The 20,686-nt window shown below is 41.6% G+C and overlaps 1 protein-coding gene across 3 annotated transcripts in view; it reads right to left on the bottom strand.

Annotated features, from left to right (window-relative positions):
* Window positions 1-299: 299 nt before the first annotated feature.
* The window catches only part of DOK5 (docking protein 5), a 44,872-nt gene continuing 24,485 nt past the window's right edge, over window positions 300-20,686 (bottom strand). Inside the window, exons 3-8 of one of the 3 annotated variants that reach the window (XM_014943865.1) lie at window positions 13,322-13,436; window positions 13,103-13,243; window positions 12,135-12,324; window positions 10,717-10,852; window positions 3,793-3,913; window positions 300-972 (exon numbers count right to left, since the gene is read on the bottom strand). In XM_014943865.1, the coding sequence (XP_014799351.1) occupies window positions 905-972; window positions 3,793-3,913; window positions 10,717-10,852; window positions 12,135-12,324; window positions 13,103-13,243; window positions 13,322-13,436 (771 nt within the window). In that variant the 3' untranslated portion in view covers window positions 300-904. The remainder of the gene's footprint in view (window positions 973-3,792; window positions 3,914-10,716; window positions 10,853-12,134; window positions 12,325-13,102; window positions 13,244-13,321; window positions 13,437-20,686) is intronic. The other 2 variants (XM_014943867.1, XM_014943866.1) reach the window with 2 other exon arrangements.

Raw genomic sequence — 20,686 nt, 5'->3', positions numbered from 1 at the left:
TTAAGATGCTGGTGCCAATCTACGAAAGTAGCGCACAACATGGACACTGTCACAACACAGAAAAGTCTGCTTTCTGCCACAAACTATTTTGTTTGTGGCATGGTGAGATTCCTGTTGAATCTACTACTCTGTTCCTCTGGGACACCTGACGAGTGGCTGCGCTGCTTCAGATGTGGAAGGGGCACCCAAAACAAACCATCATCCACCTCCACCCTCCCTTCTAGTGTCCTAGTGGCTCCACACCAGCTCTGTTCATGATGCCAATAATGACAACAAAAAGGGCTGTACCACAAATTAAGTGGTTTGGTTTTTGGTTTTTTTTTTTATTTTAAACATTTACAGAGATGGAAATAAATACAGGAAATAGAAGATAGAGGGGGTGCTTTCAAAAGAAATCAATCAAGTCTTCATCAGGCTTCAAACAGGAAGAATTATATCCAATAACTGCTTAAAACTGGCCACATTTCAAAGGTCAAGGATTAGGCTGAACAATAATGTAAATAACTAAAGATAAGTATTACAACAAACAAGGATGACACAGCTGACATCAGTAAACACACAGCTGTAAGACACAAAATGGAACCACACTACAACAGGAAGATCTCATATATTTACAACATACCTATCATACAAAAACATTTGGAAATATTTAGGGAGTGATTTCTTCTCTGTCCAGCTGTGAGATATAAAAGAATCACTGGAGGGTCTGTTGCTTTTGTTCCCCTCCCCAATATCTAGAGAATAGTTTTAACTTTTTGCAAAGTTTAAAAAAAACTTTGTATTGCAAGAATTTTTAATTCTACCTCAACTTTTCCATTTTTCCATCCTTGCTTATCATCATCACCGTCATCCACTGGGGCAGTTTATGAGAAGACAAAAAGTTTGTAAAGTTCTTTACATTCCTTTACCGATGGTCTGACCTGTAGGTTGGAAAAGTGTCTGTGCGATGAAGCTTCACCGGGCTAGAAACATCTTCACCAAGTCCAATGCAAAAGAAAAACAAAAACAAAACAAAAAAGAACAACACTCAGTAAGACACAGGCACCTTATTCAGCATTTTATAAAGGATTATGTAAACTACAGATTACCTATCCCTGCTCCATCTCAGAAACATCTCCACTCAAATTTTCCTTCCCAATTCCTTAAGAACAAAACATTGTACAAACAAACAAATTTTTAAGAACTTCTGACTTTGCATTTTAAATGAAAAATGCACAATATTAGCATCAGTTCTTTTCTGTACATTAGAAAAGAGGACACGAGCCAATTCAAAAATCATATATTGCAAATTTGGTGGAAGAAAGTTTTCGTATTTCTTCTTCCAGTAGTAATTGAATAATTTCAAAATTTTGGCAGCCTGACCTAATTAGAGGTGCTCAGGGTACCACCGAAGTAGTGGCCCTGGCTGTTGAACAAAACAAGGACTTCAGTGTCTCTCCCAATTACAATGCTGGCTGCGTGGCTTACTTATTTTACAAAGACTTTTACTCCATTCTCATGACGACAATACCCTAGGACCCTTTTTTTCCAGTTTAACAAGCAAGCTATTTTTCTAAATATAAAACAAGTGGTTTGTACCCATACAGTCTATTTATCTTGTGTCAACTCAATGCTGAATTACTGTTTTAATAAAGGACTCCTATAGAAAGGCACAGTAAGCCCAATGCACCGATTGTGTCAGGGTGATGCAAGCAGTCTTGTTCTCGTGTGCCACAGGCTGCCACCAGCAGGTCATCTTCCCATGCCCTAATTTACTGAACAAATTTGAACAGGCATGTAAGCGCTGCTTTTACCATTCATCCCGCCTCGGAAGCATTTGCCGGGTTTAGCTGAGGCTTTTTATGTGCTGCCTACCCCCTCTAGTGTTGGAAAAAGGAAAAATATTAGTTTTTATGATTTGCTGAAAAATTTGCTGAGTATCAGAATGGAATATAGCTATATATGTCAGGGCTGCCAGCGCTTGTAATTTTTAATCACAGCTTGTGATATTCTGTGTTCTGGAGGTGCTACCCTCTACAATCTCCTGCTTTATTTAAAAAAAAAGTAAAATAAATATCTATCATTCATTACTCCTTGAAAAACCCCTACTATCCGAGAGGAGGAAAAAAAGAAACAAAAAAAAGAGACTCTAAACGTTTTCCAAACCAGGATGTTTTAAAATATCTGTCTCGTGATTTCTGAATGCTTGATGTTGGCAAATCATATCTCCATGTTAGTACTACAAAGCCCTGCCAGCTCCTGAGATTTTGTGCTAAACACAGGTTTATCTGCGGTGTTTTTTGGCAGCAGGATGAGGCACCAGGAGCTGGGCTGCCCCTTAGTGCAGCACACGTCAGCTCTGACCTTCCAGGATGACAGAGAAACAATCTGTATCCTGATGACCAAGCTGAGCTTCACTTTCCAATGCCCCTATGGTGAGGGGAAACTGCCTCCGTCCATCTTTGTCATACAAATGTTTAATCAAGCTCAGCCTTTATTCCATATATCGTGAAAATAAAGCTACAGCAGATATTGGCTCATCCAATGCCCCTATGGTGAGGGGAAACTGCCTCAGTCCATCTTTATCATACAAATGTTTAATCAAGCCTTTATTCCATATTTCGTGAAAATAAAGCTATGGCAGATATTGGCTCATTCTGTGTAATACTCCAGGCTGCCGCACTTCTATTAAGCATTTAGTCTGTTTTCTGCTGGCTTTTCTGAGTAATGCCCTGATCCTTACTTCACAACTCATCAATACCAACCTCTGTACAAACACTAACTCTGCCAATCCACGTGGCTTAGACTGGAAGACCGGGTTTTGAAATACAAACACGGTGTTGTTTGTTTGGGTTTTTTAATTCTAAACTTACTCATGACTACACGTTGCTGACTTTGGATCAGCTCCTCAGAGGTACTAAGCACCTGCAGCTCCTGCTCCAGAGATGTCTCTGGGGAAACTGGCCCAGATCAACATCAGGACGTGACAGGGGCTGCAGTTTTCACTTTATCTCAGGAGATTAGAGTTCAGTGTTGAAACACACACCAAAATATGTGGGCAGAGACAGCTCAGGTCAGCACTGCTGTGAAGCCCCTGTTAGCCATCCACCCATCCTGCAGGTGTGGTGGGCTGCCCTTCCTTCTCCACATCCCTGTGCTCAGTAACCACTAGATGTCCCTTGGTGACCACGGAGGGACAACTGAGCGCAGAGACCCACCGAGGGGAGTGAGTCCTCCCTCTCTGCAGCCTGGGGTGGCTTCATGAGGGGTGGCAGCATTGCAGCTGTTCAAGCATCAGTTTTCTAGAATTACTTACCATAGCCATTTCCTTTTACTTTCCCTAATTCAGCTGGGTTTGAGTATGTAGTGGTTTAGGTTGAATATTAGCAAGCAGACAAAAAGAATAATGAAGACTGCATCATTCTTAACATGAGGCAGCCATCCAAAGGAGAGGGGAGCCAAATGGCTAAAAGTCTGGCAAAAAAATCAGGTGCCATTAAAAGAGCTTGGTAGCAAGAAGGATTGAGCAGCCTTGACAAGTGCCCACCCTGCAGCATTAATTTCTTCTCGTTTACCTAAAAACAGCCAGAAAACTTGTCAAATGGGAAGTAAGAAGAGCACCTCCTGATGACAAAGCCCTCTACCAAGTTATCCACCTTAAGGTGCAATGTGCTCTTCTCTCCATCAACCAGACAGCAGTGGCTACTGGCTCAGACTGGACATCGGCCTTCAGCGAGAGGGACAGACACTGAAATGACTCGACACTGCCGTGATCTGATGTGTGCCCTGACTCTTTCCACCACAGCCCCTTACCTTGCAGGCCGTAGAGCTGGCCAGTGCTGTGCTGTCGCGTGATGTGCTGCCAGTAGGCACTGCGGGGCAAGGGCACCATGGTGCTGAGGGACACGGCTCGCTCGCTCATTTTCATCTGAAGCTGCAAAGCAGTAAACAGAAGTCAAGGAGACATGTCACGTTTATTGCAAACCCCTCCGAGAACAGAACAACCACTGGCTGCGAGGACTTCCAACGATGCTGCCACCACGGCCTGTCCCCCCCTCTCCCCACCCTACACGAGCAGAAGGTCAGTCTCCACGGGCACACAGCACTCGGGTTAGGAGGCCACGCTGCTGTCACACACCAAAGCTCACCTTGGTGCTCCCCTGGTCCTGGGCTAGCACGGCTTCCCCTGAGGGGAGGTTTAACTCAAACAGCTGAAACAGAAACCGGGGGTCAGTGGAAGACAGGACAGCATGGGTATGCTCCCCCTTTAGCAGGGAGGCCATCCGAGGGTATCCCCAGCTACCCCAGCAACTTCCCAAAGCTAAATGCAGCCTCAGCACATCAAGAACTAGACTGGGGATGTTTCACATGGGTGAGGACAAGTTGTTCTTGTTAGTTTCGAAGCATTTTCTATTCATCTCCCCTCTCCTACAGCGGAGACATGTTCCAGCTGGACGGCACAGGAGCTCAGCACAGGAGATAACTGCATCCTTCAGCTAAATTCCTGAACGACCAGCACGTCCAGGGATGCTGAGAGGAGTGCACCTGGGCTGCAGTGCATTGCCAGAACCCTGTCTCACACTGCCCCTTCCACACAGGGCCTTCAGCTACATTTTCTTACATTGTCACAGACCCTTGTTAGTTACGCCATACTTACCACAAAAATACATGAGAACTGACTACCTTAAGGCATTTTTTTCTGTGAATTTAATAAAACGTATGTGCAAGCTGATAAAAATAATTGGATTTTATCATAAGCTTCACAGTACAGCTAAAATTCTCCTCCCAAAGCTCAGGAAAACATCAGTTCAAACATACCGAGACTGCACTTGACTTTTCTGATTTATAAAGATAGCTTTTACAGAAAAGTAAGCCATTACATTTTAGCTTCACAAAACCTGCGGTGAAAGAACCTTTTAGAAGAAGATCAGAATATTCTGAAGCAAAACCAAACAGGCAGAGCAAGGAGAGAAAAGAAGCGAGGCCTGGCTGTATCCAAAAAGACCCATTTCCACGTTATTTAGAGGTGCCATCTACCTTCAACCTCCTCTCTGTACAGAGCACACCGTCCCCGTGATGTGAAGATAAAACCAAACCCGGATCAACTCCTGCTCTTAAAACACCCACCTCCACGTCAGCTGGCTGTGAATCACCACACCATGCAAGGTGCCACCTACATCCTACAGCGTATTTATTACAGCTCCTTCACTAAAGCCCCAACACCCTTTGCAGTGTCACCACACACATCTCAGCACCATGGAAACAAACAACGATGGATCTTTTACTGGGGATGAAAATTAGCAGAGCATCGCGAGGATGGCATTTCCTGGCTGGGGATACTTTTTTTTTGGCAGCTCCATTTATTGGTGAGGTGGACAGCAAACTCAGGCAGTCTGAGCAACAGTTTGGCTGTTAGGGGGAGGGCAAAATCCAAAACGGCTATCTTGGGAGAAAAAAGAGACACAGCTAGAGAAGGATTAGATAAAGGCACAGAAAAGGGCCAGAAGGGCTGCCCCTCCTGAACTCAATCAGCAGGGGGAAAAAATTTAAAAATCCACAGCTGGAGATAAGAATTAGTATGTTATGTCCTGAATACACAGCGTTTCATCAAAACACCTCGGACTGCGAGCAAAGGCAGCTTTAATGATGATTGATTTCATTCTCACAATTAACCTGCTGTATCTCTGTGGCAACAGAAAGAGTAGGAATAACTTGATAATGACCTGGCTTTATGCTGGGGAAGCAGCCAGCCCTGTAAGCAGGTCAAAGCCAGTCAGAATTGATATGCTGGAACACGCATGAGCAAAGGCTGCGAGCAGAGAGCCAGGCAGGACATGCGGCTCCACATGTCATTAATACAACAAATAAAGTGTTAACTGGAGGGCACCTAATCCATAGCCTCTCACTCTCTTCTGCCCAAGGGAGACAGAGAACGCTGAGACCTGAAAGGAGATCAGGATCCCCCGAGCGGTTCAAACACCGCTCCCCGCACACGTAGCAGGGATCAAGTTATGTTAAGTCACGCTTCAAGAAGCAGCAAAGATGTGAAAAGTGGTGAGGGATGACCCTGCAGCTCTGGTGGCTACAAGAGACCCGCAGAGGAAGGGGATGGAGAAGCAGCACTCAGAGCCATCAGCAGGCAGTGCCAAGGGCAGCTGGGGAGTGCTGTGCCACCTCTTCTCACCCCGACGAGAGATGTACAGAGCTACATGAAGGCAGTTTGCTGGGCTAGTGCACAGCTCTGGGTCAAACACAGGGTGCAGCTGGCTCCCTGAAGTCCTAGGGAATCATGGAGGAAAGGTTAAGTATTTTCTTTCTAGAATCCCACCATCAGCAAAACTTGCATTAGAGGCAAAACCACTGTCTGCTAAAAAAAACAAAACAAACCCCAAAACCCAAACAAACCAACAAAATCAACCACCCAAACCACCCCCACAACAACATTCTCTCAAACCAGCTGTGAGCACAGCTGCAAAAGGAAAGAAAAGAAAGATGATTTAAGATTTGTTAGGTTTGGTTGGCTTCCTCAGGCTGGACAATGCAATTTTCAAAGATTTTGCAGAACAACTTGCAATAGGTAAACTTTCATCTTGGGATCCCCAACAGGAGAGGATTGCACGCGCTGTGGTTTTGAGGGGATTTTCTTCCTAGTGAACCAAATTCACATAATGAATCAAAATCAATTTAAATTGTAATTGCTGCAGAAACATTTGCTAAATTCATTACAGCAAAACTACAGAAAGGTAAACTAGCAAGAACAACTTCAGAAATCAAAGGGCACTAATCATGCTGCCATTTTGACTACTATCCATCTTACACTAATACTCAATATTTTCCTATTTCAAAAGTTAGTGAGCACCATTTCCACTCTAAATCATGGATCTCCATGGAAATGGTGAGAGATAATAGCAGGCTCCAGCCTGGACAGATGCACTCACACATCAGATGGATCAAGTGCAAAATGCACACTTGAGCTGCTGAGAGGGGAAGAAGAGGCAGAGAGGGCTGCCCGTAAACGGGCTGATAATATCTTTCTATGAAGCATTGAGCTCCCAAAACTGGGAAGTTCACTGTTATTACAACTTGACATCTCACTAAAGTAATGTCTTTTTTAAAGCAACCTGAACTGAAAGCAGGCATAAATGACAGCAGCCAAGTCACAGCACTACTCCTTTCAGTTTTCATGGCAACCAAATACTTATGAAAATATAACTTGAATAGATATTTTCTTCCCATTGTCTGGCAAAGCAAAAGTGAAAGGAAAGAAACAGCTGGATGAGATGAGTTATCAAATGACCAGAACGGCTTCATGCATCGCTAAGCAAAGCCAGCTCCTTCTTCCCTTTAAAAAGGGAGAGATCTTTGAATTCACTGAGAAGGAGAATAAATGAAACCCACTTGTGAAAGTGTCACAGGCTCTGGTCCGCATATGCTCAGACCTCACCAGAAAGCAACAGCACATTAACAGAAAGCATCAGGGTGAGGTTCCCAGCTGAGGAACCACTATCGCATCAAGTTTCCACACGCATTTCAAGAGCCAGAGCCAGTTATAGTCACAAACAGAACCAACATACTGTAATATAAAGAGAGCGACTGCTAGGGAGGTGACAGACGCATTATAGCCCACATTCTCAGCAGGACTTGGCAGCTTTATTTCACTCTATCAGCATGGGACATTCAACTCTCTTGATTTTTTTTATTTTTTTTTGACTTTGCAGAGGCTGCAGGAGTCCTTAGATAGCTTAGTACCATCTTCACCTTGGTCTTTGATAATCACGTCACCAATGTAGCAGTGGTCAGGATTATAGGAGCAAAGAGAAGACATTTAGTGTAGACTTAATTTCTCACCATCAGTATCTCCTACTTTCTACTTTCATTTACCCTTTCTGTAAATGATAGCTCAAGCTTTACTAATACGAAAATTCACATGGGGTAAATAATTCTTGGAGATAGAAACAACATAGACAGCTGAGCATGAAGTTCAAGCATCAAAAATGAACTCAATGTTGAAATGTTCAAAAGCAGAAGAAAAATACAGGGGAAATCAATCAATCTGAACAAAGATGTACTTTACAAATATTTTTTTAATCAGCAATATAAGCCACTTGAGTTCTACATTGATATCACAATCCTCTGCCTAAAATTCTAAATCTTACTGTGCTTAAACCCAAGAGAAGCCACCAACTCTTACTGTTTCGGAACCAGACATTTCTATGACTGACTTGGGAAACTCGTATTCAGGGGCAAATGGACTCATCTGAAACAATTATATTCCATTACTAAATTACAAGACTTTCAGTTTGCCAGGAATATGTTCTTAACCCCCACTTACCACTCTAGGGTCTATAAAATTAGATTTAGGGGCTGCAGTTGGACACGGCGTTCATGAAAAAGCTTTTAGAGGTTGTGCAGCTGCTCTCTATTGAAATCTACAGCAACTGTGCATCTGCTGAGTCTATTGGCACTTGTAAAACAGGAATTTTACAGCAGAGCATCAAACATCATCTATTAAAGATGCTATTACATAAATGTAAAACCATTAAATATGAAATTGCCTGTAAGCCTATTCACTATTGCCATCGAACTCACCCTTGTTTTTTGAAAATGAAGTTGTGCTCTCAACAGGTTAATTCATCGCTTCTGATCCTGGTGGGCTACCAATGATAGCTAGTTATGCTGCCTTAGCCTAGCTTAATTTTAATCTGCTTAATTTAGTTACCGTTGAGTACTTGTATCATCTACCCATCTGTTTCAACTTAGATAATTCTGGATATTTTTTGAACAAAAACTCCCTTTGCTAACTAGAACTATAAAGTTTCTTACTTTTAAACAAAAGTCAAAGCCAGTGAAGATGGTGCTAGATGATATTTTACTGGGAAAGGGAAAAATACCAGTGCAGCTGTCTGCAGTTTGTCTGTTAGTTCTAACGCTTTTTGGAAGCAAGCAAGCAAAGCGTCAAGCTCTTTCTAGTGAACCTGGAAGCGCTGGGAAAAGCACGTGGTCTGAATGGACACAGAGCAGAGGCTGCCACAAGAAAGGCTCCAAGTTATCACTTCATCCTCACAGACGCAGCGCCTTCTCACGGGCTTTACAGAAGTGACCACGTTGAAATGACATCAGCCAGAAGTTAACAGAGTAGCATCAACTGAAAAGTGGTATGTCACACTATATGTGGTGTGAAATATATAAACATATATATATTTAACACTAACTAGTCTCTTTCCTGTTGAAAGTGAAGATGAAGTAAAGACATCGCATGACCCACATTGCCTAGAAACAGACCTGAATTTTCCTCACTTTCCTATTTCAGTTATCCCCCCTACTCTACAAATGACAGAACTATCCATTTGTCCGTGTGCTTGGCTGAAGCTATCAGTTAGCCAGTTCACAGGACTGGTCGGGACACTTGGAAAGAGTCTCCTATTGTTCCTCCTCTCCTCATTTGCTGCTCCTCACAAGACTTATTAAGAGGAATCACTTTCTTATCCTGCATTTGGCTTCCATTCTGTCTCAAGTCCAACAAAGTGGAAGAACAAAACAAATACAAGTACTTAAGAGAATTGTTCTGTTTCCCATCCCCTCAACATCCACTCTCAGCTTTTCTTAAGTTTCCACAAGTAGAAATGGCACTTTCTGTTTCATCCCAGCTGGGTCATCCAGTTAATATTGGGATAAATCCTCACTACAACATATCCCTGAAACCAAGATATTGGTAGAACTACTGAGAGGATTAGACAGGGATGGGGACAACAACAGTGCTTATGTTTACAGTAAGAGAAAGACATGTCTTCCTGCAGATTACATAAACCAATTGCCTGGAATAGAGATAGTTTTTATAGCCAGGCTCTTCCACAGTTGGCCATTCTGGGCATTTTATACATTCCAGAAAGCCTGTTATCTTCAGGATACTAATTTTGCTGTCAAAGTCAACCTGTGAGTCTTGGGGTGTAGAGACCAATTGAGATCTGGGATAAACAGAATATCCCTTTTCACTCCACAGGTTTCATGACACACGAAAAAAAAAGAAATCCAAACTGAAGTTAATGAATCTTAACTGAAGTTAAGATCCTGAAACACATTAGGTGCAAGTGCCAGAAATCTGCCATTGTTAGACATAATGCTTTTGGAGATGCCACACTATCTGTTCTCAATCTTTATGCTAGTTTTGCATCTTACACTTCTATATTTCCTACCAGTCACATGCATCATAAAATAGGTTTTAGACACAAAAAGCAGTTGTGGAAAATAGACATCCACTGAGAGATCAGACAAACATCTACTCCTCCCCCATAGTTTAATCTGAACCATATGACTCTTTCCAAATCATCCTTGGAGTGTAGACATCAATTAGCAAATGGAAAACTGAGCACAAGCCACAACACTTTGCAAATAGATTGATGAGAAATGCTTCCAAACAAGCTCATGATGCTGATTAATCAAAGGAACTTACTGAGAATGTGCACTGACAGGAGCTTATCATCTCTGTATTAATTCACACTTATTGATAGCTTTGCAAACACAAAAATCAAGGACTGTAAGTTTCCCTGTTCTGACACTTGGAAAGGAGCCCCAGTTATATATACTGCCCTAAATATTAAAATCAAGCAGAATTCAATATGAGCAATAATCAGACTGCTTACTAGCTGTGCATCAAAACATAAAAAAAAAATCACATTGAAGAAACATATTGTTCATTGTTGCCGCGTGTGACATAACAAGCATAATAAGCAGCCATACCATTGAATTTTTCACACTCTGCAACAAGCGCTCATGTTGTTCTGCTATGGCCAAAGCAGCCGAGTGAACCTTCTGATAGATTGCTTCCCCATCTCTGGTCTGAAATATGAATAGTCCTTCTCCTGTGTCACACATCCTGCCAAATCAAGAACAGATGGGATCCAAGAGTGAGATTTAGGTTTACAGATCACCATGAACAAACGAGACTTTACCATGCTGCTCTAGGAGCATGATCACACAATCAGTAAGAAAACAAAGGTTGTTGAAATATGGAACAAAGTAATCTAAAAGTCTTTGCATATGTCTTTGCATAAGTCTTACCAGTCCTGGTACAGTCTTACCATTTTAGCCCATATTTTTATTGTTCTCATGAAATGGGGACTCAGCTAAGTACCACTGATCTATTGTAAGTGCTTAAGCTCTAGAGAGTTCATGCGCAAGACCCAGTTTTTTTAATATTTAGACTCTATCTCGAATCTGTGCCAGGTAGGATTAATTTGTCTTCCTCTTTCAGACTTTTAATGCTGCCTGTAATGAGTTTTTCAGAGTTTGTTTTCTACTAGAAACAGTAAATACATATCCTTGGCATCCCCTGCATTGTCTTATCATGGCTAATGCTAAATAAAAATCTATCCTTCCCGCCTCGAGAAGACTAAATTCTGCAATAATATGGAGGATGGACATTTAAATACCTCTTCTCTTTCCAGATAAGTTAATTGTATGATCTGTTCCTGTTTTACTATTGTAATTCTTTAATGTGCTTATCTAAAATAATGTATCCATATCCCTTAGAATGGATTCGATAGTTTAGTTCAATAAAAAAGTGCGCTAACTTCAGCCACACAAAGACCAGCTCATTAAGAAAGCAATTGCAGGAAGCAATACAGAACATCATCTCTAAACCAAGGAATTGCATTCAAATTTCTTATAAATCCATCTGTCAAATAGATGGAAAACAGGAATATAATCAATAGAAAACAGGAGTCTCTTCTCTATTGCTTTAGGGAAACAACATGCCACTCACCGCTCTCAACTTCAAACTCCACTTCTAGTACAGAACCCATAATTCTGTGTCCACATTGTGCAAATTCTGGAATGATGTTCACCCCTTCTTCCCAGATCTGGCCATCCAGTTCTCTGGCTCGTATATAACTTATTTAAGAACAACCCTATACAGCAATATACAATGCTGTCAGCCTCCACCCTGCAATCCCTGGGATACCTCAGGTCTCCCATCCCCATCCTCAAGCACTTTAATTTGGCAACTGCTTCTATTCAAACTGCAACATGGGATTAAGAGGCTTTTTTTTTTTTTTTAGCAGAGGGTACAGATTAGCCTCTGTCTGAAGATCAGTTCTCATCTCCTTCAACAACCTTCAGAAGTGGGAAGCAAGGCAATACAGCAAACACACACCTACCTCCCTGCTTCAAACGTGAACCAAGATGGGTCCCGCCCGTAGCGTCGGAGGGCACTTAATGGCCAAGAGATGAGTTTTACTCTGGGATTCTGGATGTCCCAAAGACAGATATTCTCAAATGTTATCTGCAAGGTACATTCCCCATGCACATCTAAATTAGGGGATGGCATCAAATACACATTGAATCTCTCTGGGAGAAAAACAAAAGGTTAGTCTAAAATCCCTGCTCATTAAATGTGCAAGTCATTAAAGGAATTTCCTATTTTCCACCTCTATTACAAGATCTAATTTCCACTTAGAACAATTAATTCAAAAACAAAAACTCAATTCCTTCCAGTAATTCAATAAACTTCATTATTTTGGGCAGTCAGAATGCTGCACTCAAAAGGGCATCAAACATTTGTGTGTGCATTCAGATACTGACGAGAACTGCACCAACATAATCCTGATATTTGCAAACAATTAACAAAATTGTGTGCATGAATAAATACATTGCAATTGCATTTGTGCATGTAATTAGTTAATTTGCTTAGGAAAGTGAAGTAGCCATGGGCTCAGGTTTTGCATGCAATTACTATCATTTATTATTTGCTTTAGGATGCTGCCAAAGAGCCTCAGACACAGACTGAAACTGTTGTACAGACTTCATACAAGAAAACACACAACAAAAGAATAGTCCCCATCTCCAAGAGCAACTACCCTGTCTGAGAAAGTAAAGTGCTATTCCAAAATAATTCTAGTTACCTTACTTACTACCTCTTGTAGCAATTACAAAAACCCAAAAGCCAAAGAAGAGAAAAAACAAACCCCACACAAACAAACAAACAAACCTCTCCCCCCCAAAACAGGGAGGAGGGCTTGGAAAAACCAATTCTGCACCAATTTATTTCTGATACTCATATGCACAGTCCAAAAGACTTTAAAATAATGCAATTAAAGATTTAAAAGGTCAACATTTATGTACCTACCACTCTGCTCCCTCTCTACTCCAGACGCCAACAAGTCAGGCTCTCCAAGGCTAATGTCATTAATTCGCGTTCCAAGGCACTCCATCTGCAGCACCTTGCACCACTCATCTGCCTCAAGTTCTGTATAAATGCCCAGAAAATCTGTGTGTAGGTATAATATATTTATAATTTCACAATTAATGCTCTTATGCATTCAATGTGCGTTGCCATTTTGCTCACCTGACTCGCAAGCAAAGGTTTTGGATGTATCATCATTAAAATAAATCCCAACAGCATGCTTCTTTGTGCTTTTTGGCATTCGTAATATATTCTTCACATTATTGAGTTCTGTGACCTGGAAAAGCAGAATTTAGAGTTTAAATTAGGAGCTAGAAAAGAGATATATCCATTATTGACTGGAGAAGGAGAGAAAAGAATTCTATCATGTTGCAAGAGACAGAAAAAAGGAGAGGGAGCATGAACATGCCTAGGATTGCTCTTAAAGAAATGCAGCCCTGACGTGAATCACCTTTGACAATCAACTTGATGACCCCGGACAATGAATCAGCCACATCCTCCAGTTCTCTCTTGTCTGTGCATGAGCTTCGGTGCAACACCATCTGAACAGGATTTTAGCCAAGAGGCAGGCAGAATCAAAGCTCACTCCAGTTTGAGAAACATTTACATGAAGGACATAAGACAGATCAACCTGATACAGCAGAAGCAAACAGAAGTATGTAGTGAAGACAGAAATCTAAAGGATACACCCGTTTAGAGGAGCAAGTCCAGTTCCAGTACAGCTTTCATCGTGGAGGACAAAGCTGTAAGAATGGTGAAAAGCTGCTCTCTCAATTATTTTTGGATGGGAAGTTGAGGATTTGTTAGAATAGTCCACTTAAAAAAAAAAAAATTAAAAAAAAAAATCACAGTTTAAGCTATTAGAAAGCTTTTTAGCTTTAAAGATTCACGGACTTGTAAACACAGATTTCTGTTGCTTGGTTGCCAAAAACTAATTGGAAAAATAGCTTTCACACCAAAAAAATAAACATGTATCTGTTACTTTGTACACAGCTTTAGTAAATACATACCACAGTTGCTTCATATTTCTAACATCCGCTTTTCACCCTCACACCCATAAGTAGCACTCCTAAATTTGACTGAGGAGGAATTCTTCATTATTTAAGTTCCTTTTAAGACAAAGGTTAACATCCAGATAGGAAATCAGGAAGTTAGGTTTAAATATTCATTATCAGAACACATTTCACTGATTTTTTTACATCGTAGGGGCTAGAAAGAGAGAGAAAGAAGGGGAATTTAACAGAAATGTTCCCAAAGCTGTACAACCTAACAACTTACTACTTCGGTCTCATTAGTCCTGGGGAATGGTCTCATATCAAACTATGTCAAATGTAAACAAAGAAACGCAGTAATTGTCTTATAGATAAGCTCAGGAAGTAAAAAGACAGTCTTGTTGGGTCCAGCAACAGAAACTGCTGCTCTAGAGCATCTCGGGGTCACCAGCACACCCACTGCGTCTCTCTCTGGCCATTCATCCTAAGTCACTTTCTTTTTAGAGTTACTTTATTGCCCATTCTCTTCTAGCAGGGGAGAAGAGACAGCCAAAACCACATTTTCAAGTAAGACCCCTGAAAAGGTAATCTTGCTGTGAACAGAAGGAACAAAGAGCAGTTGGTGGGCAATGTTTTCCCAAAATAAAAATAAGCAACACATCCAATGTCCAGAAACTCACTGTATGAGGAGTAGCAGAAGGAATAATGGAAGGAACATTCCATGGGGAACATACCAAACTTGACACCTGCCAAATTTAGAACTCAAGTTTTTATAGCCTCCAGGTTCAAGATTTTGAGAAGTGTCAAAAAGGAGACTTCCTAATTGTGCTTCGTTTTGCATGAGCATTTTTCACTCTTCCAGGAAATCCTGTGGTAGAAGCACATCCCCCAGTGCTAACAAGACACCAACCAATTCAATGTTAAATATGACAAACCTGTCATAACCTCTTCCCATCAGGCTCAGCACATGACAGGTCAAGCACAAATTGCCAGCTGCCAAGTTCAACTCTCATGTATTTTTCTCATATGCCAGGAAAGGATTCAAACGCAAGAGAAGAAAAAAAGAGCTAGTCTTTATTCATTCAGGACAGCAAGTACCCTGACATTTATACTGAGCACATTCATATTTTCTGCAAGTGAACGTGCTAATGAAGTTTTGTACCTACAAGTACAAAAGTTAGCAGAAGCAGAACGTAGCCATATATTTTGGTAATGAATCATTTAGCTATCTAGGATTTGTCCTAATGGAAAGCTCATTTCTTGAAATCAGGCATGTCACACTCTTACTGCTGGATACCCCAGTAATTGTCTCCAGCGTGATGAATCCTGAGGATGCTGTGACAGGGCTCAGCAGGACCATGAAAGGTTTGTACCAGGCAGGGAACAGCACACTGTCTCTCCACGCTGGCTCAGGAGCCAGAAGCACTTTGAATAGCGCTTTTAGGAGGCTCAGAAGTTCCACCTAGTCAGCTGCTGCCCATGCCCCCCATCAGGCCCTGGTGATGGGCAGCACGAGATGCCTCAGCCCCTGGCAAGGAGGCACCCTACATCCTGGTGAGGGAGTCAAAGGACACTTGCCTGTGTGGGAGGCTGCCAGATACTGCACGGGGCTGGGAAAGGAAAAACAACCAACCAACCCAAACAGTATCACTAATGACCCTGTGTTCAAACTGAGTCATGCACCTCCAGGCCAGATGGGAGCAGATGTTCGTAACACGGTTGGGAAAGTGAGAAAGACAAGATTAAAACATTTGCTTTGTCTGCCTACACTAAAGGAGAGATGCTTCTGATCACCGCTTCTTTTACTATGACTCCAACCTTGTACATCTTACCTTCACCACTCCCAGCATCCCTAAGACTACACTTTACTTCCCAAGTTCTCATGTTTTTTTCTCATTAGGGCTGCTACTACTGACCAATTTCCTGACACGAGCTCCTGCAATATCTGTATCCCTGTCACAGAGTATTCATCACCCATTTCCTCTTATTTTTCTACTAGAGACATCCTGTACTTTCCAGTCCCCCAACTCCAATTTCCAGCTCAGCCCTACCCATCCAAAGGCTTCCAGCCTTGCACACTGTTGCTTATATGTCATACCCACACTGCAGGTCTAGGACTGCATCATCTCTGAACACAGCCATGGGGACTGAGATTTGCTCCTGCCAGTATCTCAGATACCTGCAGTCTCCCTCACGTCCAGGAGAGAAGCCACAGACATGCCTTGCAACCAAGAATTTTCTTTCTCAAGGTGTCCAGAAGTATGGTGGCTGGGTCACCTGACCTCATGACTGCATAACCCACAACTCCCACATTCCTCTTTAGAAACAACTAAATACTAAAAAAAAGGCAAGAATATAATGGTATCGCTGTTTTGGAGCTGAGAATAGCAATAGTTTTTTCCTTCTTATCATAAATTCCTCTCAGAAGCCAGTTAGTTACTGCACTAAAGTACTTTGTAATCTCAAATGCAGAACAATATATTCCAATTGAGATTTTACAAGAATCAGCTCATGCTTGAGATCCCAAAGTTCATCCTTCTGAATAGAAAAATTTGTTTTCATTTCAATATGCCTTCTCCTACATTTGCTTTTTATTACTATACTCCATCTAAGCATACTGTGTTATAAGGAAGACAATACAGATTATCTAAGACATTATTTATCTCTTACCGGTTGCCTTCGCAGTATTCACAGTGGTCTCTTTTGGTTTTCTGGAGTATCAATCAACAGTTAATTCACCTCTCTAAGAGAAAACTCAGAAGGCTGTGCTGCCATGAGTTTTTTCTCACTTTTACTCTTCCAATTCTCACCCCCATCCCGACTGGGGGAGGGAGTGAGTGAGTGACTGACCCAATTCTCACCCCCATCCCGACTGGGGGAGTGAGTGAGTGAGTGACTGAGTGGTCCTCATTGCTGGGATTAAATCACAGCACCTGTGTGAATGCAGACTGCCTGCACTGCAAAGCACAGCAGCCACGTACCAAAAACATACTTCAAGAGCCCTGGCTCACAGCCTGGTCAAATAAAATGGCAGGTGATTTCATGCTTTGGGTGAAAAATCCTGAAGAAATATTGAAATCAATAGTATTGTGTCATTAATTTTACTGATCATCAAATCCTTTGTAACTTGTGTTTTAGTTCTGAAACGAGGGGAAAAAAGGGGGATTTACATTTGGAGAAATGCTAACTACAATATTTGGCAGCTCCTGGGTTATTTTGTGCTGCATTGACTGCTTGAGAGCTCTTGTATAATGGCATTTCAGAGAGCACAGTCTGAAAGTCTTCACACGCATCTGAAGATTTCCTGATGGCATTTGCTTCTGTTGAGCTGCACAAGCTGATATCTAAGCATCTCCCTTTGAAGGGTGACAGACAGGTACCCCCACTTCTGACCTCTGACCCAGGTCCAAATGTCTACAGTAAAATGCACACACTTCAGTCTCTTCCCAGCTGGTTTCAGAGCAAGTTTTTCTCCAGTACCAGACCTAGCAGACACAGGGAGAATAACAGATGGACAAAATCTGGCACTCTGGGACTCTTTCTGAAGTCAGTGGCACAAGTGACAGCATGCAGAAGAGTCACTTGAATTCAGTCTTTCAGCTCATGCATGCCTTCTGGCCTGGATACAGTTTGTGGCACCTAATTTTTTATGTCTGGCAATAAATAAATAAATAAATAAATAAAAATCACAGAACAGTAGGGGTTGGAAGTGACCTCTAGAGCCCACCAAGTCAATAAACTCAATAAGCAGCTGACCTCTCTTCCCTTTTGGGACTGAGCCCCCTTCACCTTTCAGAGGTTCCAAGGCACTCCAGTGTGGCTATAGCCCCTTCTGGCAAGATCCAGCTTTAGCCAAGAAGCTACTCCTGGCTGCCAAGGCTCAACAGGGCACCTGCACCCCCAAGGGAGAAGCTGGCTAAAGATCGCTTGCTGTTTGACCTGCTGGGTCACCTGGCAAGGTGCTTCAAAATGCCATCATTATCCCAGGTGCCTAAATAGCCTTCCTGTTGCTCACCCTTATGCAACAGATGGTTCAAATTGTCTGGCACATACGCAGCGAGTTCTCACTGCCGAGGTGGCAGGCTGCTAACACCCCCTCTACCCAGCTCTTGGAACGGAGTCAGGAGCAGACACCAAACACCTGCAAATATTTGAGGCTGAAGTTTTCTTTTTTTCTTTTTTTTTTTTTCATTTTTAAATAACTCTCCTCCTGCCAGGCTCTTGTAAAACAGTGTTTCCATGGTTAGTTTGGTTCATGTATGTTTTATTCATCTGAGATTAATAAGTAATGTACATTTATAAACTTAGTTCTAAAAAGGTGGGTAAGCCACCAATACCAGACCTAAGCCAGTATTCACAGAGAAATCACAAAAAGAATGATACTTTGTTTGGGGTTAAAGACCTCCCTTTGCACACTTCTCCCCTGCCCTTTACTTTCAAGCCCTCTTTATGTTAAGAAGACAATGCATATAATTGAAATGCATTTCATTAGTTTAAAAACCAAAATACTTGCAGAGCTGCATGGTAAGAGAGTTCTGACCCAGGAACAGGGATTAATCATTCATTTCCCAACCAACAGTACAAGCAGACAGAGCTTCACCCCATCCAGATACACTATGGCAAAAATTCTTCCATCTCTCCCATTCCCTCCAAAAACATGCTAAACACACAGTTTACTAAGAAAGATCTTTAGCATTCAAACAATTGTTTCAATTAGTACATAATTCTCAAATACGGGTAGTCTTTCAGAACACAACAAAAGGGAGTATATTTACTGTCTACACAATGGCCACATTCAATGGTTTTAAGTATCTCATTTTTTAATCTTAATTAAGGAGTTTATGCTTCTGTCTTGGCTTCCTGAAGACTCACCCCAGGATGAGTACAGGTAGAACACTTCCCAGGACGTGTCAGGGGAACATTTAAACGAAAATGCTGCTGTTGCAATTCCAGCCCAGTCCTGCTTATAGGATTTGTCTGTACTTCTCTGTTTTACTCAATATACAGAACATACTAAAATTTTATACAGATTTAATATATTTATATATATGTATGTTTAAAAAAAAATTACAGCCATGCCTACATCTCCTTTCCTTCAGTGAGAGGAATCATCAGCTGCTGGTTTTCACTTGCTCACACACAGAATGGCACACACTGGCCATAACCCCACTGATGTCCAGCGCTGGCTTTTTCAGAGAAACTAAAGCCAGGAACCAGATGTAGAGGTTCAGTCTTGACCACCCCTCTCGGGGGCTGCTCCTTTGCTCCCAGGATCAGTGAAGCCACACACAAGGTATGTCCTTGCACACAGAAGGACACGTACCTGCCCCACAGGCTCGCAGTGAGCATCGCTGCCTGGCATTACAGTGAAGACACCAAAATATCCTGACAAGTTACTTTAATTCTTTTAAAGCCTCAACCTAGACATTTCATTCATAGTAAGTGATAGTGTTCATTAAAATAAATGTTTAACAGTCAGTTATTAGCAGAATGGTCATACTTTAAACATTTAATTTGCTACCGATACAGTTTTGCATTAGCAAGCCTGGAAAACAATTACAAATTACACAATTCAATTTTCCAAATGGATTATTCCATAACTGCTTAAATTACTTCTGCTGTTTCAAGGCAAGATTAATACAATCGGATTAAAACTTAGATTCCCTCGAGGAATCAGTATATTCCTGTCAGCAGCATGCAATTAGTTGGTTTTGCATTGGAATATTAAGGATTCTTCTGGCACACTGCAAAGTCAAAAGTCACTTGGAGAAACAAGAATTTCTTCCTTCCTCCAATGTTATTTCGTTAAAGCATATGGTAATTTGTGGTTGATTATTTACATTTACCAAGTAAAAACTAAACAGCTACCTGAAAGGCAACTCTCTGCCTAGATTTTGTAGCCTGGATCCTAATTATTTTCTCTCCCTTGTGGGACCAAATGAATTAAGTGGGCAATTTGCTTTGAGTATGCAGATTTCCAGTTCACTTCATAAGCTACAGATGACTGTTATCCGATGACCTGTATTTTAGGACATTCTAACCTTTCCACGTTTAAAAAAATAGAACAAGATCAGAAAGAATTTAAAGGTCAATATTATACAAACAAAAAAAGTACTTTTTTCTTTTGTTGTTTTAAACTTTGAGTGGCAAGGATGTCAAAATTCAGTCCCCAGTGCAGGGCTGCAGGAGAGCACACATACATCACTCATTCAAATGTGAATAAATTGGACCCCCCCAATATGACAGAAACAGACCGAGACGCCCCAGAAACACTGCTTGTGACCAGAGCTCAGGGGGATGGAGCAGAGACCCTGACTGATAAAGGTGCCAAGGAGATGTTGTATGGTCTCAGACCACAGCAGCCCAGCTTCAGGGACTGGTACCATCATGGTGCCACCAGAACAAATGCTCTGGACAGACTCTTTCCACTAATAAATTGAAGAAACGTTTGCACTTTAATTCATCACAGGGAAAAAAAAAAAAAAAAAAAAAAAAAAAAAAAAAAAAGGCGGCAAAAAAATAAAACAATTTACAC

The sequence above is a fragment of the Calidris pugnax genome, unplaced genomic scaffold, assembly GCF_001431845.1.
Source record: "Calidris pugnax isolate Ruff unplaced genomic scaffold, ASM143184v1 scaffold118, whole genome shotgun sequence".
Classification (NCBI taxonomy): domain Eukaryota; kingdom Metazoa; phylum Chordata; class Aves; order Charadriiformes; family Scolopacidae; genus Calidris; species Calidris pugnax.
This window is presented reverse-complemented; position numbering and strand designations above follow the sequence as displayed.